Raw genomic sequence first — 26,169 nt, 5'->3', positions numbered from 1 at the left:
TTTATATATTAAGATGGATGATATTGTGTATCTTCACACTATTGGGTTTGAGGAGATTCAAAACCAAATTGGTTTGGAGACAACTGTCCAGTAACTAAGCATTTTCTTACAAGGTTTGCAGTGAGATCACAGTCAGAAAAACATTCGCTATTACAGGATTCAGTTTGAGTCTACACTCAGTTCTGTATCGTATATACATAATTTAATTAGTACAATAAGATTGCAAGGTTGCAGTTCTGTACAGTTTTCCTACTATCGTGCATGCATATCAGCTTGAAGTGAAGGATTCAATCTGAGCATCTTCTCTGCCAAGTTGCGGATATCTTCTCTACTGGACTCCACCGATATTCGTATAAGCACTTTTACCCCTCCACTAGATATGATGTCCTTCGCATTGTCCTCTGTAAAACACCAGTTAATCATGTTGTGTTAACCTGAAAGGATCTCAATAATGCCTACAACAAACCCTCCATAAGGGACAGAACCACATTGTGCTTTAAGAAAATTCAAATCAAAGCAATGCCAATACTTGATAATTCTTACTCTTATAGAGGGTCATTAAGAAGTGTTGGTCTCACCAAAGTAGTCATGGAGGGGTCAGCTCAGATATGATAGTACCCTTACAGCATTAATTAAAAAATAAAAAATAAAACCTACCCTTGCTGCATTTATTGCATGAAGTGACCTCTCAAGAATTCTTTTTTAAGGGTAATGGAAAAAAAAAAATTTATCAAAAAATGTAAATGAATATCCCGATTGTGCATCTTTAAGGTAATTTACTGCACACAAAAAAAAATTGCTATCACACAAATAAGAATTTCACAATCATGTAATGGGCACCTTCTTTTTTGATAAGTTCAATCATGTGAGGAACATATGAATAAAGGAGATATTGATTGAAAAGATGCAGACAGAGAGAATCCATCATGTACGGGACATATGCACCAAAAATTATATGTTTGGGGCACATGTTTGTAATTTACTATATTTGAGTCCCTTAATGCAAAGATTTAACTGGTGTAGAGATATGAATGTTTGAATTGGAAACCAGTAACAATATTTGGTTCACTGGATGCAAAGATTTAAACGGTGCAAAGATATGAATGTTTGAATTGGAAACCAGTATGTATTGTGGTTTAACCCAGAGAGTAAGAGAAGTCTCTTTTTACCTCATCATTTGAAGATAATTAAGGTCATACTCAATGCACAACACTCTCACCAGTATGAAATCTGGGAGAGTTGATTAGTAGGTAGCCTAACCCACATTTTTTTTTTAGAGGTTGACCTCTATTCTTTGAAGATAATTAAATATAAAAAATAAATAAAAGTGTCTGATTTTGATATCAAATGTGGCAGACACATTTGTTATACACCTTGTTATGTGTTGTTTCTTTGTGTGTTTTCTGTCACTAACCTGCTTCTCTCTTACTAAAGATTATTATTCAATTTTTTTCTCCAAAACATATATACTTGCATAATGTTACCTGTAATTTGAATTCTGAATGTCATAGACATTCTAAAACAAAATAATGATGAATTGTGGTCAACATCTTACCGTTTTGTGCCAAATGGCAAAGAGCAAGTTCAACATGGCGTCGGGTTGAAGCTGAATTAGTATTGGAGTTGGCAATCAACCATGTAAGTGCACCGTCATCTATTAGTAGTGAACGGCCTATTCTATGTCCTGCAAAAGTAAAGCCCTTCTGATTCATTAAAAGTAAAGATAACTTGGGTGATATTGTATGCTACGTACAAAAGGACAACAGATATAAACCTTGAATTACTCCTCGGGATTCACATTTTGCGAAGTTAGCCAGTCCTCTAGCCACCTGTGCAATGACATCACTGCTCCCAGATCTAACCATTCCCAGTAGTGCCTTGATGCCTCCATCTTCTTTCAACACCGTGAGTAGCTTTTCTGTTAGCAAACAAGAGCTTTTGCATCAAAATACAAGTATATCTTCCGTCCCATGTATGATCTCTGGTGCTCACAAAACCCTCAACAAGAAGTAATTTCATTTGTATGATGGGAGACATGTCAGAAACATTAATGGATCAACCATACATTGATACTTTTAGCAAAGAAATATTGATGCTTAAGTAATGGCAGCAATGGTGGAATAAAATAAATTCAGTATTTAAAATTTTGTCATTATACACAATGCATACGTCAAATTACTAATTCACTGTATTTTTTAACTAAGGGCTGCAAAATCACCATCAGCTCACCATTTCCACATAAATTAGCAAGTGCACCAGCAACCATTCGTAAAGTTTGTGGATCATCTGTTTTAAATGCTGTCTTAGCTAGTAGAAGAGCACCACCTTTGTCCATTATTAAGGCTTGATTCATCTCTGAGAAGATTCAAAAAAACAAAAAAGGTACATGTGATATAAAAGCATCTTAAATTAATAAATAGAGTCATGAAGCTCAGATGATCATAGTAATTTGTGTTACAATTGAGGAACAATGAGGATGCAATCATTTCCCATTATATTTAAAGTGAGAACAGTAAACTCCAATTGTGATGAAGGAGCTGTTAGTGGAGCATCATTCAAAGAACTAAGAAGCTACTTGCCACAAAGTCAATTGCAACCCTTTAATAAGATACAAGAGTTACATTAACAGAGTCTAAGTCAAGGCAACTGATTCCATCAGCCAATAACACATTGTACTTTTTATTCAATAAAACTTTGATTACCTATTAAAAAAAATAGTTAAGAAACTCTACATAATTTTAAGTGTGAATTTTTTGAGCCAGTAATGTTTTAAATTGATCTTGAAATCCTTCTTAAATTCACCTAGTAACCTGAATTCATCATTACATTCTAAGTTCAAGAAACAAGGACAAATGGGGATCCTGTACAAAGTTTTTGGGTTCAAAGGCCTTTTGAGGACCTCGATCATTTCATAAACTGACTTTCTAGAAACACTTTTGTATCTAAATGGAAGAACATGAAGGCATCTCAATATTTTTTTTCCTATGTGTATCTCAATGTCAATTTAGACATGAGAATGACCTGGTTTTTACCATGATAACTGCTGGAAGCATTAAGGACTCCTTGAAACTCTTAGGACAGAAATACACACTAAAAAAAAAACAGTTACTCATACCAACAATTGGTATCTTTCTAGGATAAGAAATTATATGTAATATTCTGGACTTTCTCCAACAATCAGATTATTGGATAATTACACCATGTACAGCAAGAAATTCTGGATGCTCCTAGACCTCTTAAAAAAATGTCTAAAAAAATGAATTAAACTGATAAGAATAGATGCTCAATAAGATGTCTCCAAAAATAAATTTATTGCAGAATAACAAGAACAAACATATTTTGCAAATTCATGATTACAAATACAGTAACACTTATTCTCGATGCCCAAACATTAGATTAACTAGTGTCATTCACAAGCACACTATTTTATCAACATATTCATAAGCAAAGTATCTAATGCGTAATAAAACCAGAAAAGACTGCAAAGTTACCATTCATTGCCAAATTGGCAATAGCTCCAGAAGCCACTCTAAGAATAGTTGTATTTTCCGATGATCGCAACAGCATAAGCAAAGCGTCTAAACCCCCTTCCTCCACAATCCTTTTCTGATTAATATCTGAAAGTAATTGAAACATTAGTCAGTATTCATAACAACAATTCTCCTACTCACCAACTCTTCTCTCAGAAAAAAGAAACATGGCAATGACACCTGAAGTAGAAAAGAGGCATATTAAGTATTAACTAAAAGAGTTGTTCTATGACACCAAAACTAGATGTTATATAGAAGGGACATATAATCTTCTGCCATTGGCTATTAATATTTTGAAATCAACCAAACAAATGCACATGACTATTTAAAAAGTGAGGCACCTAAAACATGAAGAAATGACCAAGCTTATGTGTAACCAAGAAATGCAAAGAGAAGTTGCTCTTGAACATAAAATAGACCCAAATATAAAAACATCATCAACTGCTTTCAAGTTTGTAAAGGGAGATATGCACAAGTAACTTATACATGGACAAACAACTACTTGTTTTGCTCCTTATCAAACAACTTATACATATTAATTTTTTTATCTCCAAAAAAAAAAAAAAAACTTATACGTATACTCTTGAGTGTATGGGACAAACATTTTCAATATGTGAATTTCAAAGTCTTTTCATTTTTTGTAACACAAGTTTAGTACAGGGAAGGCTATTTTCTTAATCCTTTTTTTTTCCTCTAAATTTTTTCTTTTGATCAAGTGACTGAAATCTTCAAAATCTATAAAGTGAAAAGATAAAAGTTAAGGAAAGAATGCCACTACAGAAGTACTGACCAATATACAAATGAAGAGGGAAGGATTAAAAAAGAAACAGGTTTCACAGAACTCTATTGTGAAAACAAATTGGTCAGTATCATTTCAGACATGTAGAAATTATAGGCAAATGAAGTGCACCTTCAGCAGCAAGATTGGCAACAACCTTCACAGCATGAACTTGGATGTCTGAGTCTTCAGATGTCAACAATTGTAAAATCTTTTGAAGCCCAACTGTATTGTGAAGTCCAAACAACTTGTAAATCATAGTATCTATAGAAGTCACAACAGGGAAGAAAAACAAAAGAATTAAGCAAACTTTATTTGGCCCTATCACTGATGAAATCTTGCCTTCTTCACATATCTTTGCAATTGTGGCTCTCTGACCAGAGATATTCTCTCTTAATGGAGTTGACCTGTATGAACCCATTCGGTTCCCAAATTCTGAAGATCCTTTACTTAATTCTTCCTTCATATAAGATTTCTTGTCCTGTAGAACATTCAAATGTGAGGCCTAAAATACAAATAAAATATTTTCATAATGAGGATGCATGAAACAACTTACCTCAAAGTCATTCTCATTTTCAGGTACAGCCCTCTTTAGTTTAATCAGCCTTTGCTTCACAGAGTGAAGTTCTTCATTTAGTTTTTCCTTTTTACAAAGAAATAGAAGTGATGAGTAATATTTACATTTCAGTTCAAACATAAAACTCATAACATAAATAATAAGTTTTACATGATTACCATCCAGAAAAACCAAGTCAATCTACAATTTGAAGGAAGAGAACTTAAACCAAACCCATCTGAATTGGTATGTCAACCATACCTTCTGTAGTAATAGATCTTTATTTTCTGATTTCAGGGATTGTAGTTCACTTAAAGTATTTTCATGTAGCTGATACATTTCTTGTAACTTCAACGCAAGTTCATCAATCTCTTTCTGCCCCTGGATTTTGAAACAAATAACAATACTAAGAAATGGATGTATAGAATTCAAAATGAACGATTCCACAAAAGGTGAATTATCAGCACTAGGAATAGTTGAAGGGATAGTCGCACTGTGGAAGAATTTGCCTCTCCAAGATAACAGTAGTAGTACTGAGATACAAAAGGGACACTGACTGGGTTCTTAGGGTTTGGCACTTTTAATAGGTGCCCAACAGGGTTATCTCAAAGTAAAATCAACATATAAACAATGGTGCCCATTATGTTGTCTTTTGCATGGACATATTGGTCCTTAACGAAATATCAATGAATTGCTAATTTAAGAGAAATCTCATTAATCAATAACATCATTGAAGGAAAAAAATGAAGAAGAAGATGAAGCAAAGAATTAATATAAGTGAAAAAATAACATCTGTCAATAAGAAGTGTACAGTAAGATTACTGAAATCAGGACATTGCTCCAAATAACTTTAGACTTTAACGAAGAAAACACTTAATTTACTGTCATGAGTAGGCTATTATCTACCTTGCCAACCATTCTCTTGTCAGTTGTGGTCTTAACCTTGAAACTTATGGTGACAGTTTAAAAGCGATTACAAACAAATGAGTCATCCAGCTGGAAGGTGTCAAAAAGGATCGATGGAATATCAAAATTTTGCTAAGCAAGTTCCAATTCACATATCAAAAAAGATGAGTCTAAGAAACCTGTAGCAAAGTGATCAAATTGAATAATTGATGTCTTGTTATAAGGTGTTTAACAGCGAATTTTTAACTAAATATGGGAAAATCCCTGTGATTATAAAATATGCTTATAATAATGCCTTTTATAGAGATAAACAATTCCCTCTACTTTTTTTTTTTTTTCCCTATTGTTTTGTTTGTTTGATTTTTTTTTTTTCAGGCAGATTTAAATGTATAGAAAACAAGCTGTGCTTTTGAAGGGAGCAAGGAGAAAATGGCATCACAGCTCATTATACAACAAAAACAATTGCAGGACTAAAATTGAACCTAAAAGTGAAACATGCAATATTCCATATTCCATCTATCCTAATTTGTCGTTAGAGGTAAAATTAACCTATTTTGAGTTTTGATGATCGCTTAGCAGCTTCTTTGACAAGTATAATTGTTCTTGTGGACATTCAAAATGGGCACGCTCATCCTGTAATTGCTTAACTAGCACTGCTATTTTATTTTCATACATCTGAGTGGTGTCAGCAAGGACCTTCTGATGTGTAGAATTTTCCATATGATGTTTCTACTTGCAATAAAACAGCATTAGAATTTTTGCTTGCATTTCTAAAACTTTTTTCAAGATTGCAACATCATGTAAGACGATGTTATATGAGAACACACAAGTGTCAAAGCAAATCATAAAAGAAATCCTTTAACATTTTGTTCAAAAAAATAACACATAAGCATGAGCCATATGTGAAGCTTTCCAAAAATGAAAAATCCCACAAGAAGAAAACAGAAATATATAAGATCAAATGTGTAGATAGGGCAGAGCATAGAATTCATCATTTTTAATGGTCAATCACAAACCTGAGCTGACTTTTGATGCTCACTCAGGAGCTTCTTCATCAGAGCTAATTGTTCCTCAGCACTTTCAGAGTGAGCACGCTCATCTTCTATCTGTTTAATCAACTCTGCCATTTTCTTCTCATACATCTGAGTGGTATCAGCCAGTACTTTCTGATATGTAGAATTTTCAAGTTGGTGTTGCTACTAACAATCAAACAGCAGTGTAAATGCTCATGCCCATATGACAAGAATTCTTTGTGAACATACCAAATGACAGCAAAAAGTTTATGGCAAACCAAATAGCTAAATTATATTATACATTGGCATCCCTAACATAAACAATAACAGTAGAAAGCTTTACCCACAAAATTGGGGTTCTGAACATTACCAAGCCTATAATCTCAGTAAATTCCATGCTGCAGCTGTCTGCTCTGACGCAGGCATTGGCAGCTAAATTCTAAGCCAGTGCCATCAATATCACTCGGGTTAAATAAATGTGCATAAGTCATAATATACTCAAATATCAACTGCCTCCAAAGTCCAAACACAACCCCTCCCCAAAAGAAATATAAAAAGAACTAATAAAGTCAAACAAAGCAACTGATCATTGTTCCTAGAAATTGATAATCAATACACCTTTCTACAATCACAACACTGTAAATAAATAAAAAAAGACAGCTTATGTTGCATAGAAATAGGTTTGATCCCTTCTAGTGGTACAAGCCCATTAGCATTAATTCAGTGTACAATGACTACAGTCTTCTTTTGTCCTGAACTAACTCGTACAGGTCTTCATTTGTAGTTTATTTTATATTTTAAAATAACATATTTTAGATCAAATAGGTAGTGCATTCCTTCATTATATATCTGACATCAGGAATTATTTTTACTGTCAAATCCTTAGCTGTGATTTGTACCATAAAGCACTCTTAACAGTCTACTTAATATTTCTTCTTCTCAAAAAAAAAAAAAATAAAACTTAATATTTCTTATCTAATAATGCGTGTAAAGGTCAGAGTCAAGCATACAGAAAAGAAAGAGGGATATAGCATTATTCTTTTAACAGGGAAGAGAAATTGAATTAACAAATAGAGACAATCTAGTACACAGGAAGTGTACAAGAGAGAAGAGAGAAGAGAGAAGAGAGCAGAAATTTCAACAAAAACAAGAAAACTTAGGTCATTGGATCCCCTTGATTTGATAATATTTTTATTAAACCTATTAATGAGGCCATGTGTTCATGCCTGACCACTCACCTATAGTCTTAGTAACAAGCTCAAGTGAAGTTGTTTTTCAAGAGAAGAGAAAAGCAACTCTTATATGTACAATCATCCAATTAAAGGTGCCTAGAATAGATAACCAATTTCAAATTAAGTTGATTAATAGAAATGTTAGACTACATGGCATCAATTAAATTGAACATAAATATCAGTAGACAAAGAAAATAAGAAGATAAGGAAACAAACTTAAACTCAAAATATATAAAAGGGAAGGGGGAGGGGGAATACCTCACTGTGTTTTAAACTCATTTCTAGCTTTGCAACTTTATCCTGTGTCAAATTGTTAAGATCTTTCTGATGGTTCAATTCATTTAAGATGCCTTTCATCTCTGTTTCCAAATGGATGTTTTCTTTTTCCAAAAACTGCAAGTGTGTACAAGATATTAGTGAGAAAATAATAATCATAAGAGATTACTGCACAAACATTTCGGCACAGCACTAATAACTAGATACAATTATAAACAAGTTGGGTGATTAGAATGTGCAAAAGTATGCATATTACTAGACATTTAATGAAGTAAATCTGCAAAGAAGATACCAACCCAAAAAAATCTGTAACAATGCACAAGCAGGAAAGAGAGCTACCTCAGACCTTGTGACTAGAACTTTTCTTGCTTCAGCAAATGAATCATGACACTCTCTGAGCTGTTTTTCCAATTTGTATTTGTCATCATCTCTCAACTTTTGTTGCCTTTCAATTTCTGCTGTAAGATGATCTACTTGACCCTCAAGCTTCCGAGATAAGCTTTCATAATCGAATTCTTCTTTAAGCTTTACCATATTTACTATTTTCATTGCCTGCAAAAGAAACAAGTAATTAACCAGCTTGATATGCAAAACTCAATTACTATTAGAGTTGATGAGTTTTATTTTGTTCATCCACAATTAGAGTGAAAGCATCAAAACTATGAAACAAAAAAAAAAACCCTAGAACTGACATATCAGGTAAAAAATGAGTGTGCATAAGAAAACTATCACTTGCTGTCTTTTTAATGCCATAATGTATGAGCACCTGGTTTAAGAACAATTAGAGAAAAAAAGTAATAAAGATTTATCTGAAATGGGAATATTGAGCATTGCACTACGCGTCAGTGTCAATAAACCCTTGCTAATGTTTTAGGCTAATGTTTGCTCCAAGATTAGCAAACTGAGGCAAACTCTAGGACAAAACAGCAGTCAACTTGGAATGGTTTGGTTCAATAATCAGTTCTGATACATGGTTAGAAGCTCTGGGAGGACTAACTCCTGAGTGTCACTGTCACAGATATTAAAATCTAAGGCAAAGACTGGTTTCTTTCTAATTCAATCAAAAAGTACTTGCTTTCTAGTGAAAACTAGACCATGAAAGACAGCAGAATTTCATAGTTGATTAAAATTAGATGCCAATATAAATTATATTTTCCAATATTATTGTCTAATACAAGCCACATAGAATTGATACAGATGATAAATGCCGTGTACTTCGTATTTTATAAATTTTAATAAGAAAAAAGAAAACACTCTATACAGAAGACGAAAGCTGCATACTTGTATATTATTGAATTTTAAAAAAAAAAAAGAAAAAAACTCAATGCATACATTCACTTCTTTTTCATCCATTGTAATGCAGATGTCTAAAAAGGGATATGCCAGAGAAATATTACCAGAGCATTGACTGCTTTTATATTAAAACTGTAATCCAGAACCATAAATGTTATAATAAAAAATTGTACTCAGTGCACAAGGCTCTTGCTTCAGTGGATCTTGTTAAATTACCAATTGATATGGTAAATTTAATTATCTAATCACATATTTCTAACACTTCCCCTCACGTGTGGGCCGAAACTACCTTTTAATAGGTGAGGCCCAACACGTGAGAATTTAAAGGGGAGTTAGAGTGGAGGAGACAAAGATCGAACTCAGGATTTCAGGCTCTAATACCATGTTAAATTACCAATTGTCCCAAAAGCTTAAACTGTTGAGATATGCTAAATTTAATTATTTAACCGCATATTTCTAACAAATCTGAAGAGTAATGGTTGGTAAACAGCCTTCACCCCAGTGTTAGAAAGGTTGATTACTAAACTTGAACCTGCAACACATCACTTGTGTGGAGGGCACCTGCCAGCACCAATGTTCAACACAAAACCATACATGTTGTGTATCAAGTGTGTGTTTACTTATATTTAGGATAACAACAACCACAAAGCCTTAGTCCCAAAATTTTGGGGTCAACTATGGATCCTAGAAAGATTAGTTAGGATCGGCCATATTTCGGATAAGTAAATTTATTAATAAGACAAAAAGGGCATAACCCAAGTACACAAGAAGTACACATAGGTACACCAATAACTAAGCTCTAAAGTTACAATGATCCATAAAATCTAATAAGCTTGAAAGTGAAAACAAACCCAACACTATCATCCACTCATACAAGGATATGACAAATAACAATTTTCAGATATAAATTAGACCTTTCACACCCCTCAAAGCTTCTAGCACTCCTAATTAAATGAGAGAAATTATCATAGCAAGAACAAAAGGGGGAGGGGGGGGGGGGAGGTTTAGTAGATGATCAACCACATGATATAGCCTACAGATTTATGATAGAAATCCAGAATTTCTACATTATAAAGCTTAATCCAACACACCCGCTGCCCAAACATTATCGTGCTAGCAGTCTCTGCATGGTGCCGTGCAGATGGCCCGATTGTTACTATAAGCGAAGTCCTTGCTGAGCCTATTTCAATAAAATTAAAGTTGAATTTCAATAAACTAAAATCACAACAACCAAAAAATTTTATCAAAATTAAATAAAGCAACATGAACACAACAATATGCAAACAAACAATCACTCACAAAATGCACAAGGTTTACTCAAGCATAAGTATAATTTCTATATATGATCAGATATATACAATTCACTAGTTGGCACATAAGCTAGAAATCTAAAATATTTCATTTGAAAGTACTATAAAATGACTTAAAGGATAGAGAAAAAGCACACTGGGTTGCCCATGTGAATTTATAGAAAGAAGAATATTTAGACAATCATACGATACAGTCCCATTGGTAAAATCAAGATAAGGAGTAGGATAAATAGAAATTCATGGTCTCATTAGATGCTAAACAATACAGAAAAAAGGTTTGAAATTCTAGAAATTTCAGTTTATTCAAGAAAAATAGCACAATGTAAAAATAATAACCTCCAAATGAGTCACGAAGCAATCTTGTCAGCTTAGAATCTCTAGTAGGTATATGTGAGCTGTTTTCAGCCAAAGCATTTATACATTTTCCAAGGGAACTGAGAGAAAGGTTAATAAACTTAGCCTCTTCAAGCAATAGGCCTTCGCTTCCTGCAACATAAGGATAATAATTATAACAAGAAGGTTGCACTTTCCATAATTTACTATTTACAAAAACATTTAATTTAAAGTGCCATTTTTTTTCACAACTCATACCCAATGCATAATTATACTGTCCAATCTAAAAATTAATAAATAAGAAATAACAATACTAATAATAATGTTTTACTACACAAGATACTGTAGGAACTAACACCATAAAATAGGTGGAAACATCACCCAAAAAGAAAAAAATTTGAGGCCAAGAATTATTGAGCCCTAAAAAGTGATTAACAAGAAAAGACAACGGTAATGACTTATCAAAAAAATAAATGGTAATGTTAAACAAAAATGGAATCAATTTAAATGTAATGAATACTATAAATGACAAACCAGATTTGTCTATCCTTTCAGATCCGGCTAGATCCACAATCAGCAACTTGCTTTTTCGGACGATGGGTATGCCATTGCCATCAAATAAATCACTTTTAGTACCCTTCTCTTGAGAATTAATCTCATCATTTCCTTTTTCATGGACAGATCTTCTAATATGAACCTATAAAAAGCAGGGTTCGAGATTTTCATTATTATCGGGAAAAAAATGTCATGAAAACATTCTTTACAATTTTAGGCAATGATTAAAAAGAAATAAGAATCCTGGAAAATATCTACCATAAGAATTGCATGACTACGAGAAGACTCCGTGTTCATCTTTGTATTAGCCGCATGACGATTTGCCTCACCAACTTGCAGTAGCTGTAGAAAATGATCAAGATCTTGAACTCTGACTACAGTAGCACCAGGCAATGAAACTACACCAGTTTTTGGGTCCTCATTAATAGGAATATTAGTCTTTTCTGGTGCAAGCAAATCTTGTATGGATTCCATATACAGCTGAAGCAACAACAAGAAATAATAAAAGGGTGACCACGCAGGAGAACACTAAACATGCACAATTTTGCAGTCCGATGACAAGCAGCAGAATGGAAATGATGAGAAGTCCAATGAACATAGTTAATTTTACAAACAAAGATATGGATGGCACATAAAATGAGAGGGGAGGGGGAACTTTTGACCCAAAAACCTATTACCCATTGTAATTTTCTTAAATTGAATTAAAAGAACAGATTCCACAAACATTTGGTTTGCATTAAATCTCTATCTCTCTCTATACCACATTGGAAACTAAATTTCAGAAGCCCCTATATATTCAATTCTATCAAATTCAAGTCTTTAAAATGATTCATGTTTGTCTATAATCATAAAAATTTTCCAGGATTTAGTAATATTTTTGTTGGATTTAAAAACATTTCCATTTTCTGGCTAACTTGAGTTTGTGAAGAAACCAAACTTTGATGCAAGGGCGTTGAAGAAGATAGGAGTTTTTAAGAAACATTGGAGGGTGGACACACAAACATGCCTATTATAGAATATGAAACACTTAATCAGCAACCTTAACTCAAAAACCCTGCACACCACATAAACTCAAGACAAGCACATCTTACTACATCCCTTCAATACCTGCAAATAGGAGACTTCTACACTATCAGAAGCAGGAGATGTACTGGCAATAATGTCTTCAAGAGCTCTAACCATAATACCTCGTTCAGATGCATCTTCTTTGCCCAGTCTTCCAACTGTGTAAGTTTTGCCAGTACCTGTTTGACCGTAAGCCATAACTGTCCCATTATATCCATTCAATACACTCTGCACAAGTATGTCAAAATTGACTGTATAAAATTAACATGCCATTCCATCCAAAAATTTTCAAAATTAATTTCTTTTGTGACAATGAGAGAAAGGGAAGTGAACCTCAGCTTTGAACTGACCAATTAAAATTATTAGTCCTCTATCCCGAACTGTATCTCATTTGGAGAGATGCAATGTCTAAGTTGACTCAATTAATGCATTGACACATCATATAATTAGCAATGGTCCCAAAATTGTCCTTTCATATATATATATATATATATATATATATATATATATATATATATATATATATATTTATTCTTTAGGTGTAAGGGTAATGGGAAACTTGAAAATTTTAGTGCCTGGACCGTTTACAAAATGACACAAAATTTTGAACGGACAGAATAGAATCTGACATCCAATTTCGGGATTGGGAGACAAAAGGCCACATAAAGATACACATACACAGTTGACACCCATGCACAAAGAGCATTTAAAATTTGTCACTAATTTATAGTCATAAAGCAATAGAGAGCTCATAATTCCTCCGCAATACCAATTAAAAAAAAATTAATTGCAAAATCTAATTTGTAATGTAGTTTTCAGCACAAGAACTCCCCTATATGATGCATTTTTAACAAAAATAGTTCTTAAAAATGTGAGTTAAAAAGGATCAATTTCACTCTACCTCAACTACAGGTTTTGCAACCACTTCGTAAACACGCTTTTGAGAGGCAGTTTCTGTAAAAACTTCATCAAATCTATAAGACTCAGAACTCCAGTTGTTTTTACTCAGCTTTAACCGCTTCAGCTACAGGGAGGAAATAACAAAGAAAGGGAAAAAAATCAATTAATCCCAAGGTTCTGGTGGCTGGTGTTTGTTCAAAATATATAACATATGGAACTCAACACAATTAAGTGTTACATGTAAATCACCTCTGGTTGTAACTCAACACAATCAGAAAAATCAGCATCTGAAAGAAGATCTTCAGCATTTCTTGGTCGAAGTCTGATAGCAACTCTCACCCTTCTGGGCTCTGCGGTAAAGATAAAACTCAAAAACTTCATAAGAAATCTTTCTTAGTAATCACATTATGTAGCAGGGCAATGCTTTTTAATTCATGCAATGAAGCAATATTATGCTCAAAAGAGGCGACTATAAATGTTTTTTTTCCCCGTTAGACTAATTGCAATTCAGCACCGATTTCAGACCCCACAACCACAAAATTACCTCATTTTGAACATTGGGTAGGTCATGAACCATGTCAACAAGGCAGTGCTTCTTGATGTCTGTGAACATTCATCGATGATTGATGGGTATTACAAAAATTCATCATGACTAAGTAATGTTTAATAATTCTACATCAAGAAACATTTCGCACAGAAAAATCCTATATTCAGCTCACTTCATTGAAAAACAATACTTTCATCAGGGTCTGATTGATCCCACCATGAATTTTATTAGTAGCTGTACTCTCAGAAAACTGAATAGCTACTCCATACTCATAACACTTAGTTATTACTATTATTATTTTTAATATAGAAACTTTTTTTTTTAAAAAAAAATTATAAACTCATTGAATGGACATTGTTCATGAACATATTCATAAATTTATTGTCCAACGACAAATTGTATGGTTCTTCACCAAGTGGTTTTATGAATTTATGCTAAATAAGACCCCACAAGCTTGATTCAAGACCTTTTCCTATATGTATTTCTGATGCCAAAAAATGTTTCCTAAGGGACTTCAAAAATTTTCTCACCAATTCAGCATTTTATTTATTCAAATTAAATACTAAGTTACATCTCCAAGCAGCCACATAAGTACAATAAGAAAAAATAATAATAATAACAAAAAACTGACATCCCAGAAATTCAAAGGGAAAAGGAACTTAACCCAGTTCTAAAATCTATATAAGAAATAAAATCAAAGCATTTCAATATCAACAAGTACTTCGAGTTCCAAAATAATAAAAAAAGCCAGGCATATTGATTTTGTGTGTGCACGTGAGAGAGAGAGAGAGAGAGAGAGAGAGAGACCTTGATCGGAGTGAAAAGACTGAGTACGAGAATTGGGGGTGACAGAGCGTCTGGAAGTGGCGGAGGGAGGCTTGGGCCGACCCGAATTGTTATGGGCCGGTTGAGCATGGCCCACAGTAGTTCTTGAAGGAGCAGAAGAAGAAGAAGAAGAAGAAGAAGAAGTAGTAGTAGAAGAAGAAGAAGAAGAAGAAGATCCATTATTATGATTATGAGAATACGATTGTCTGGACGACCTCGAAGCCATTATTCTCCAAATCTCTACTTGTATAAACAAAAACAATAACAAAAAATGACCTCTCAACTCAACTCATTCTGAAGCTTCAAACTGAGACACACACACAAAAAAAAAAAAAAAAAAATTCCAGCACAGAGATTTTAAAAAAACAAAGAGACAGAGAGAAAGAGAGAGAGCAAGTCAAAGCCAATCTTTTCTATTTTTGTTTTTTTTTTTAGGCCAAAAAAGACTTTGAGGCCGGCACGATGAAATTGGAATGGAACAGAGAGAGAGAGAGAGTGTGTGTGAATAGTGAATAAAGAGTGAAGTGGTTTCCGTTCCCGCGTTGCGTCGGTAGCTCTCTCTTTTGCTTGATTGAGTTGGACGGCCCAATTATATTCTCCTAATCTTTTTTCATGACGTTGGAAGCTTCGAGCTTAAGATTCTCTCTCTCTCTCTCTTTCTCTCTTTTTTTGAATTTTCAAAAAGTTAACTTTATAGCAAATCTGTACATGACAAAATCCACAAATTGAATGAATGGATATTAACCGCAATTAAAATATGGGCCCAATTAACGGCTATAGGAAAGTGATAATAATAAAAGTGATGCTGATTTTGCTTATTTATTATATGAGAATAGATCAGTTCACCTGTATGTGAAAATAAACAATGATGCCATCACCATGCCATATTCCTTATTATTCTTTTTGTGTAGTGCCACATTACATGATACATGAATTATTTGAAGCACCATATTATTACCTGCAATACCATTTACAATTTATATGCAGAGAAATGATATGCCCATAATATTTTTATAATAAATCCTAAGTGACAGGTTGGTACTGGTTGTTATTGTTGAGCCAAAATAATAATCTTAGTGTTAGGTTCAAATTTGAACCAATAACAACTAACCACTTGTGATTTGTTGTAAAAATATTGAGAACGTAGCATCTCTCATGTATGTAAAACCCTTTTGTAGTTTTACTTTGAGTTAAATAATATGTTTGAGCTTGGTGAGAGAGTGTAATTATGTATGTGTGTGTGAATTAACTAGTGATTTGTTTCTCAAAAAAAAAAAAAAAAAAACATTTACAATTTATGTGTTGCTACTTGCTAATGCCAAGACCTATGGATGGGATGAGCTTGCATGTTTTGATTAATAGATATATTTTTTAGATTTTCTTCTCAAAGAAATAAAAGAATATATACATATATATTTTTTAGATTTCTTAGAACAACTCCATTATGGAGTTACTAAAATCATGTTTGTTAATTTCAAAATATGTAAATTGGATTTTACTATATCATCAATTTTTTTTTTTAAATTGTCAAATACCAATTTGGTAATTATTTCAATTCCTTATGACGTGGCAAAATTTAATCTCTCATTTCAAAATAGAATGATAAGTTTTAGGATCTCCAAGGTAGAGTTACCCTACGAACACTAGAGAATCTTCATAGTTTGTCATAGTGAAAAAATATATCTATAGGTAGAAATTTTATTAATTACCTTCTCTATAATCTCTAATGAAAGTTGACTCTACCTCTAATCAATTACTAGAGAATGAAGCCAATAAGATAAATTGTTAACAAGGGAAATTTTGAAAAAATTAACTTTTACCCTTAATACTGAGATAAAAAAAAGTTCCAAAGACCGAGATAAAATGTTAACATCTTAACTTTAAATCTCAACCATCGAATAGTATTGCGCAAAATCCCAATCCTATAGAATTATTTTTTATAGTTATAAAGATCCTTAAATAAAATTTGTCATAACTTTTTGTTTCGTTGTCAATTGAGACTTTTTTTCGGTTACACATAACTTTTAAGGATCAAAGTGTATAACTATTCTCAAGAGCCTTATAACTTAATTGAAATCTCTTGCCTCTTGGTATTTTCAATGAAAACACTATGGTTCAAATACCCCCTAACCTACCTATCACTCAAATTACATATAAAGAAAAGTGTGTGACAATATCTTTACCATATTTTTATGTTCGAAGTTCCAACCCAAAAGTATTCTGCATATGGCAGCTTCTTTTGACTGAACATTCCAAAAAACAAACTTTCATTCTTTATCCAATTCAAAGCTCTTTTTAATCCACTATATTAAGAATCAGCTTGAAAAGCACTTTGTTCATTATAAAAAAAAAGTACAAACCTTTGGTGGACATTATTGAATTATTGCTCTCTTTTTTAACCGTGTGCATGATCTAACACTGATCTTCCTTGTTTTTGTCCTAGCGGGTTCTTGTGTCTACATATAGGCTTGTAGGCCCTGTGAATGCGATCACTTTCCTTTTAATGGTCCCTGGTTCAAACAATCTGAACTAATATTAATGGGTTTTGGGACACCCTTTTTACCCGAACTCAACAACTTCATTTGGGGCTTGACACATGCAGTGCTTTTGACATTGTAATCAGAGAGAGTTAGTGGAACTGTGATTTTTTTTTTCTTTTTGCTGAATAGTGGAATTGTGATTGTGTAGTAGCATTAATTGAATTTTCATAAAACTATAGGTCGGAGCATTGAATTTACAAAAAAGTTGATGTTGCGTTGTACTTACATTAGTTTTTGCATGTATACAGATAGGCAAATAAGATAGGTGGAGCTTGGACCAGTCAAGATGGTGTAATTTATTTTGTAGCTTTTTGTTTGTCATTTTCAGGTGCCGTCCAACAAGGTTGTGAAACATTGACATGTTCATTTTGTTTATGTCACAAAAGCTAACCACTATTGTCGGAATGCAATCACCGACGAAAACAATAGGACCCTATTTATCCTTTACATAACTATTAAGTATTAACTAAGCACAGAGGTGACAAATTTCTTTATTTTATCTAAGATAGACTCCACGTTAAATGTATACAAGATTTTTTCATTCTAGCCTAATCTAAGTATATGTGTATGTATGAAATTTTCTCTTGAAAACTTGAATCCCGACCTTTACCCCTTCCACCTTACAAGAACTTGTACTTGTAAAATGACCATCATGCTAAGAGTGACAATTAAGGAGAAAATATTTATCAAGTCATAGCTATAGCGCCTTGTGTGTTTTTGGTAGGAAAATCAAGATAATCTCGTATGTCCTTTAATTCAAGATCAAGTCATAGATTAATGTCTAGTTCTGTGGCTTTTTAGAGTAACCAAATCTGATTAAAGGAAGTAAGTGATAAATACCTCGTCAAGTGCAGCATAAAACAAATTTGTTCACCATCTAAACTCGACTGCTTAGTTCTGTGACATTTTTTTTTCTATTTTCTATCGGACCACTACAATGCCTATTGAGAATATCTTAAGAGAGTTTAATGATGTCAAAACCTTTACAATTCCGGCAGATTTTTCAGCAGAATAGATTTGCTACATAAGCTGGTGTAGTAGGTCCATCATAATTCATAAGGATCTTGGAGAAGGTTTCATGAATATCTTCAAGACTATTATACTGACAGGTCCAAATAGTTGATTTGGCAATGAATGCAAATGAGTTGGACTTGGTCCGACTGTCAGGGGAAGAATCTAGTGCTCTGGTGCTTCCCTGTTTGTTTGTTTGTTTGTTTTGTTGCGATCATTTGGCCTGCATCTTTTTTCACATTTTTGTACCAGATGCAAGATAGACTGGAAAAGCACCTTCTATATATTTGTCTAATCAAACCAAACATAACAAATACAATGCGTGTAAACGGGCAAAAGCCTGTGCGGAAAATCAAACTAACATCCTATTACATACTCGTTATTGTATACTTCATATACACCCCCTTTTTATAATTGTGTTTTTAAAACATAATTGAATCCATGCGACATTGTATGTACGGTTAGCGTGTGACTATCATTAGAAATCCATCTTTTCATTTTGGACCTTAAAAGCAATAACAAGCTCATTAAGCTGAAGCTCTGATTGCCAATCTGATTTGGCTTTTTTCATGTCTTTACTCAAATATTCCCTGTCCTTCCTATTTGCTAGTGTGAAACATAGACCCTACTACCTAGCCATAAGGTCATAATCAGTGCAGATCTTGCTTTATTTTATGACACTATTTTATAGTAAGTCAAAAACATGTCAAATGCGATAAGAAGTAGGACTCTATGATTGAACGTATCACTCATCTGCTCGTACGATCTGTTGTTCAAAAGAAGGCTTTCCATGTGCATGATTTTTTGCATTTGTGAACAGAGCAGCATGTGAAGCGAGCCTGGCACTAGGTTTTATTACAAGCATCCTTAATTTTAATTACCTTTACTGACAGCACAGGCAACAACATACCATATAAATCTTCTCTATTTTTTTTCCCAGGTGATATAATGTGCTACATGTTCTAGATGCAAGTACAAGTCCAAAGCTTCTTATAAAGCAACCTTCGTTCATTCATGTTGCAAGTTGCAAATTACCACCCGTGATCATTTTTTATAACGCTTTGGTTATGAGAAATGATCATTTTTTCACAATATTTTTACAAAACTTTCACAACAAATTATAAATAACAAGTTATTATCCATTCTAATTTGATCCTACCACTTAAATTACTTTATACCCACCAATAACAACTAGTAACAACTTATTATTTAAGTTTTGTTGTGAAAATGTTATGAACGTAAAATTTCTCTTTTGTTATAGAGTAAATGCGAATGAATTTTTCGCGTGAGCTGGAATTTGGGCTAGACGTGATCAATCACTCACCTTCCTTGTTCATCCATACTGCAGATAATACGAAAAGGTCATTCACAAAAGATCAATTCAGCATTCACAACCTGTAAGATATGTGTGTTAAGAGGGAGAGAGAGAGAGAGAGAGAGAAGATGACAAGGGCAGCAACTTAATTCATACCATATGCACACAGTACACACGACCCCCTCTCAACTATACCATGAAGAATTAACTTCTGCATCCTCATGGAATGTCTCACATTATGGAAGTCCACAGGAATGTGGAGCCCATCAACTATGAGACCACTATGTACGACAAGTGTATGCGAAATTTTCTTTAATACCACAGCCTCACATGCCTGCTAGAGGGTCAATATCAATAAGCCTAGACTAAAACAAATTTCACAAAATATTTTACAAATGCCTAGGTGACAAGTTCTAAATAGTATATGATAAAATGATATCAATGGTGAACCAAAATAAGAATAAAAAAAAACTTGTGAATTCAACTGTTGTATCAAGCTAAGAATCATTTAAAAATTGTCAACTCAACTGTTGTAAATTGTTGTCTATAGCATTACTTATAGATGCCATATACTTGTCAACTGAGTCGAGGCAGCATGCCACATGTACTACATGGCCCCTGCATAAATCCCTGGGTAAACTGAGTAATAATCAACTCTACATTTGGAAAGAGCAGGCCAAAACCATGGAGAGATCTCATTAACCTCTCTAAATTACCATAATAATAATAATAATAATAATAATAATAATAATAATAATAATAATATATCCAGTAACCACAGGACTGATATAATGCATCTAAAACCAAGTTCAGATTAAAAAGAAAAACACCACATAATTCCTCATATGGAAGTGATAACGTATTCCATTTTTGTTTATGATTCAACTTCTGAGGTAAAATCATTACTATTCCTGATCTCTAATTAAAAAGCTAACACACTTTCAGCAATATAACCATTTTCTTTACAGCCTCTCCTTTGTCATTTGCGCTATTTACAAAAAGAGAGCAGTTGTAACCTGCAATTTTTCCACATTTATATGAATGATCTTACCACTTCTCATCTTCCAAATTCTGCAATAAAGATCACTTGCATTGATACCAATAGTGGCATACTGGCAGTCCAACTCAAGTACCCAAATTCTGTCCCTCCAAAGGGGGTGGTAATCACAACCAAATGGCTCCCACCCATTACGATAAAGTATTGACAAATTTCCATGGCAACACTCCAAAGCTGAACTTCATTTGAATTAAGGAAACAAACTCCAGCATTGAGAAGAAGTTTCTTAATTCTTCCAACCCAGTGCCTTCAGATGGCTTTGTTTCAGTTCAATGTGCTTCCCTATCCTGAAAATACCAACGGAAGTTAAATTGTGATAGATATGAGAATAGCACTTGCATATCCTCATGTGAGTCAAAGCAGCACTGGCTTGTCTAAAATCAAAGGTATCAGATGAGAAATGCTATCACACAGTTATGTACAACATTGACTTAGATATGTATGAGAAAAGCTTTAGACATAATTAGTGGTGGTATACTTGCCTTTTTTTTATTGATGAGTTATGCATGCTCCCTGTAGATTTTGAACCCACAACTCACCCTCTACCTATTTTTCTAGAAGTGCTAAATTCCAACTACCCATACCTGCTACTTTTCTTTTCCAGGCAAAATGAATAAATCAGCACTCTGAAGTTTTTTTTATTTAACTTTCTTTTCCCACCCTGTCCCCCATTTATAAGTTACCCGGTGCTCATAAGAAAGTGTTGGGGAAAAAACATGAGACCCAAAAAAAAAAAAAAAAAAGAAGGAGAGAGAGAACCACTGCCAAGGAATGATTTTAAAGAAAGTAATTATTTTGAGCAATTACCCAAGATCCGATGGAAGTCTGAAACCACCAATTCTTACACGCTTTAATGAATGAATCTGCAACAAGAAGAAACATAAGCAGCAAAGGTGAACATGCCAGAAATATAAATCAATAAGCTTTAAGGACCAGCTATACACAAGAGTGATAGACCAAATGTCGGTATATCACTGTTCACTTATTAAATTTTTTTTAAACAAGTGACAGCATGTGTATTAAATTTCTGGAATGAAATTGTGAACAGAATCTTCTGAATAGTACCAATAATGCATATGCCTACACATGTATAATGAAATAACAATTTTGAACAAAAGAATTAAAATTGTCCTATAATCTTGAAAAACTGCAAAACTACTTTTTCCCTATGCTATCTATATAAATGATGAAAGAACAACTCTACTTAACCATACTTCATGTGTGTGTGCGCACGCACATGTAGTGGACAGATAAGTCACACTCACCCCTGGGTCTTGAGCTAATGACTTTATCCACCATCCCAATATCAAGGGAGGAGGAAGTGCCATTTGAGTTAGTGTCATTAATCTCAACAATAAATCGATATTTAGAAAATTACTATGGCCCCCTTTACATTACAATGAACACAAATTTCATCAATTGAACATACACATATCAGTACAAGTGCACAACTAAGAGGAAGGCAGGTTAAAGCAACTAGTCATTCTTATCCGAAGGCAAGCAAGACAACAAGGGAGGTTTTAAGCAACTCCATGGTTTCCAGATGGGTTTCCTTTTGGGTTTGTCCACTTGTTTTCCTACTCAGGTTCTGGTTCCTATTCTAGAAATTTCAGATTGTCATTGCCAAAGGTTGCTTCCTTTACTGTGCTTCAAGCTGTGAAAGTCATGCTTCAGGCTTGCTAGTAGAGATAAGAAAATGGGCCATCTCAAGATAGCCTCAAACACAATTTCTATTCTATTGCCAGTTCCTTGTATCAAAATATAGAGTGGGATGCCACTAACTCTGGAAAGTGAAAATGTTTTTATCAAAAGCTAACCTCAAGTCCAGCATTTTTCACAAGCTCTCGAACTTCATGTTTCCTCCCTTCATGAACCTGCAGGATTCCAAATGAATGAATTAAAATTAAACACTAGCAGAAATGCAGTGGAATACCTGACAAAGGGAAACAACTGTATAGGATAAGTTATAGAAGACTGGAATAGGTAACAAGTACCACAATGCGAAGACGAGGTCTTGGTATATCTGGTTGTCGTGGTAGTAGCTCCACAGAATCTGGGGTGCAATGGACGCCCTCAATGACTGTTCCGTCACTGATGGCTATCAAGTGCCGCTTATTAACATCGCCATCTATTACTGCTATATATCTGGCAATCACCAAATGTTATGTTGTATGTCATCAGATTACGCAGGAATGGAAGTTCAATATTTATGCCCAACAGTAAAGTTCTGACTCAGGAGGCAATAAATAAATGACATTAGCATAAAGTTCATATCATGGTAAGCAACTAAACATTTTAGTAGTTGCTATCCAAAGCATGCCAAACAATAAACTCTGAAGAGCATGCCAACATCAAATCAATTTCCTGTGAAATTGTACAAAAGTGCAGTTTCACATAACTATTAAGTAATAATTATGGATGATAGGCTATTTTTCAGTAGAACATTTGTCCCCAACAACAAAAAAATTAAGGAATGTATGCAGTTCAACACTCACTCCTTTGATAAGTTAGCTGAAGGATGTGAAATTTGTTGAGCAAAATCTCCTGAAAACAAACAGCATTGGAAATGGTTATAAATGAACTCATCCAAATTTCAATCTATACTTAAAGAACTCCAAGGAAATAATCATCTTTAAGGCACACCAGGTTGCATGCATTGCAGTTTACATACCATCATTAGTCACAATAATCAAACCAGTAGTGGCAACATCAAGGCGCCCTACGGTGAACAGTCGTGGCTTGGGTACTCCTGAATTTCTTTTATCCTGGAAATGCACTCTATTATTTGTTTAATTTGCTCAATTTTTTTTACAAAGTTTACAATTAATTTTTCCATGATGGTAGTTTTTCTTTCTTTCTTTTTCCTTTAGTTAAAATCAACAACCAAAAAACATTAGATAGAAGGTTGCCACCCATGCATACCAATATCTTCAAATAATCATCAACCAGACTCAACACGGACTTAGACTCTTTGTCCCCAGATGAGCAAATGTACCTGTCATGAAGTAACTACATTAATTTACACACACATCACCACCTAAAGAGCTCAATCCATAAATGACCTCAATGATCCAAATGAAAAGAGCATTAGCAACAGTAACAAACCCTTTTGGTTTGTTCAAGGCAAGATAAACCTTTGGAGGCTGCTTCTTAGGAAGACGGTTCCCATTGACATAAATAATATCCTTTGCAGGATCAACACGAGTCTGCATATAGCAACACACTATTTATATTCACATAAACACAAAGGCCCAACTCATTTTGATATCAATAACAATAATAAACCGCCTAAGAAGCACCGACACTCCAAAACATGATGCCGAGACACTCCTGCATGCGTGTCCTCATATCCCCATCTTATGGCATCCTATTTTTTCAAGAATTACCGTGTTGTTGTGTCTCGTGTCATTGTCCATGCTTCTTAAAATCAACCTTAAACGGTCCTTCTACATCTAAAAAAGCAAATGCAGAGAAACCTAATACGAATTCGAATACAAATTGCAAACATAAACTATACATGCTATAACCTGTGGAGTATTGCACACGGAACCATTAACAGTAACCTTGCCTCCAAATATAAGCTCTTCACTACTCCGCCTCGATGCCACTAAAAAAATAAATATAACAATATTTATGTATTATTATCTGAAGTCATATCCTCTGTTACTTCCTTAATTATCGCAAATAACACGTACAAATAATCCGTCACATACTTGTGACAAGTAAAACAATCAAAAAACAGTAGTTGAGACAAAACATTGTTAATGTTAATGTTAATGTTACCTCCGGCGGTAGCGAGAACCTTACTTAGGCGCTGAGGGGGGTCCTTGAAATTATCATTATAGAATCTCCTAGCAGCCTTGGAATAATTGGATTTAGGAACAACCTCGGAGCTCTTGTTTTTGTTAATCTTGTTTTTTTTGGTGTTGGTGGTCGTGGTGGCGGTGTCGGAATTGGCCCTCGCGTGGAGAAGACGCGCGGGAGGGTGCATCTGGAGCTTGAGGTTGCCATCTTCGCCCCGGACAATCCACGGGATGATGAGCTGGCCTCCGGATTCGGGGTCGGAGTCGGAGAACGGGTCGGGTTCGGAGGGCTTGGGTTTGGGCTTGGGCTTTGGGGGTGCGAAGGAGATGTTGAATTGTGGAGGAGAGGAAGAGGAGGAAGGAAGTGAAGAGGCTATGATGCGAGGAAGTGTACGGAAGGGTCTGAGAGTGAGAGAAGGCTTGGAGAAGAGGAGTGAGGAAGAGAGTGATGCCACTGTTGCTGCCATTTTTCCTCAAGATAATTGGATTTGGGGGGTTCGAGCTTTGAAGGATTGGCTGAGAGGCCTGATGAGGGGTTTGGGTTTAACTACATTTGGATTTGGATTTCATATTTTTGGAGGGGATTTCTTTTGACATAAAACTACAAGTCGTTCCTTTTTCTTTTTCTTTTTCTTTTTAAGAAGAGGTCACACTATTTTTACAAACACCGATTATAATATTTTATATTGAGCAAAGTTAAAATTTAAATTGTCTACTTGTGGTTTGAAACTCAATTAAAGTTCTGTAATCTACTTATGTTAAAAACATGGCTAAATATGTAATTTTGCTCCACCTTTATTGCCTACCTATGGTTTGAAATTTAATACTTTATCTACCTAAGATTAACTCAATTAAAGTTCTGTAATCCACTTATATTAAAAACATGGCTACATATGTAATTTTGCTTCACTTTTATGTTTCTTTCCTCCAAGAAAGAGTCCAACAGTTGACTTGCATCATGAGATTTCAAATTATAGGTAAGCAATTTGAATTTTAGTCAAATCTCAGGTGGGTAAACTGTTAAATTTCAAACTACATACAGGAAACTTAAATTTTGATCACGTCACATCTGAATAAGTTGTAATTTACCATATTTTATTTTATTTTGGCCTATAGTAAATTAATATCTCAACTTTGGCGTGAAAATATTGTAACATTTTATAGGATTAGTGATTAATTCCTAGATCTAATAGCATACAAATTGCCCTGTCATTAAAATTTTAAAATCTTAAGAACCAGACTTTTCAAGAGAAGGTGCACAACAAGTTGCTTTGGAGTTTGGACAACAAGGTGGACTAGACTGAAAAATGGGATGTGCGGATAA

General features: G+C 34.1%; 2 protein-coding genes across 4 annotated transcripts; both read right to left on the bottom strand.

The window, feature by feature from the left end:
* Window positions 1–84: 84 nt before the first annotated feature.
* Window positions 85–15,729, bottom strand: LOC142640804 (kinesin-like protein KIN-UC). Of its 3 annotated transcripts, none has more exons than XM_075815075.1 (20): window positions 15,102–15,729; window positions 13,997–14,097; window positions 13,749–13,871; window positions 12,890–13,075; window positions 12,041–12,262; window positions 11,762–11,924; window positions 11,231–11,380; window positions 10,676–10,764; window positions 8,631–8,843; window positions 8,274–8,408; window positions 6,787–6,966; window positions 5,126–5,245; window positions 4,865–4,951; window positions 4,651–4,789; window positions 4,441–4,533; window positions 3,492–3,617; window positions 2,230–2,355; window positions 1,775–1,918; window positions 1,556–1,684; window positions 85–401 (listed from the first exon to the last, which is right to left on the bottom strand). In XM_075815075.1, exons 1-20 carry the CDS (start codon window positions 15,343–15,345, stop codon window positions 253–255), a joined length of 2,919 nt encoding a protein of 972 aa, XP_075671190.1. In that variant the 5' UTR covers window positions 15,346–15,729; the 3' UTR covers window positions 85–252. The 3 variants fall into 3 exon arrangements, with proteins under 3 accessions (XP_075671190.1, XP_075671191.1, XP_075671192.1); XM_075815076.1 differs by having other exon boundaries at window positions 6,787–6,936; XM_075815077.1 differs by having other exon boundaries at window positions 12,890–13,026; window positions 15,102–15,698.
* Window positions 15,730–20,769: 5,040 nt separating this feature from the next.
* Window positions 20,770–25,407, bottom strand: LOC142641419 (putative ribosomal large subunit pseudouridine synthase SVR1, chloroplastic). Its single transcript, XM_075815856.1, has 10 exons — window positions 24,826–25,407; window positions 24,570–24,649; window positions 24,148–24,248; window positions 23,965–24,037; window positions 23,714–23,807; window positions 23,538–23,586; window positions 23,037–23,187; window positions 22,860–22,916; window positions 21,850–21,905; window positions 20,770–21,329 (listed from the first exon to the last, which is right to left on the bottom strand). The coding sequence occupies exons 1-10, from the start codon at window positions 25,310–25,312 to the stop codon at window positions 21,269–21,271; spliced, it is 1,209 nt and encodes a 402-aa protein (XP_075671971.1). The 5' UTR covers window positions 25,313–25,407; the 3' UTR covers window positions 20,770–21,268.
* Between the last annotated feature and the right edge of the window lie 762 nt (window positions 25,408–26,169).

The sequence above is a fragment of the Castanea sativa genome, chromosome 6, assembly GCF_040712315.1.
Source record: "Castanea sativa cultivar Marrone di Chiusa Pesio chromosome 6, ASM4071231v1".
NCBI classification, from domain to species: Eukaryota; Viridiplantae; Streptophyta; class Magnoliopsida; order Fagales; family Fagaceae; genus Castanea; species Castanea sativa.
This window is presented reverse-complemented; position numbering and strand designations above follow the sequence as displayed.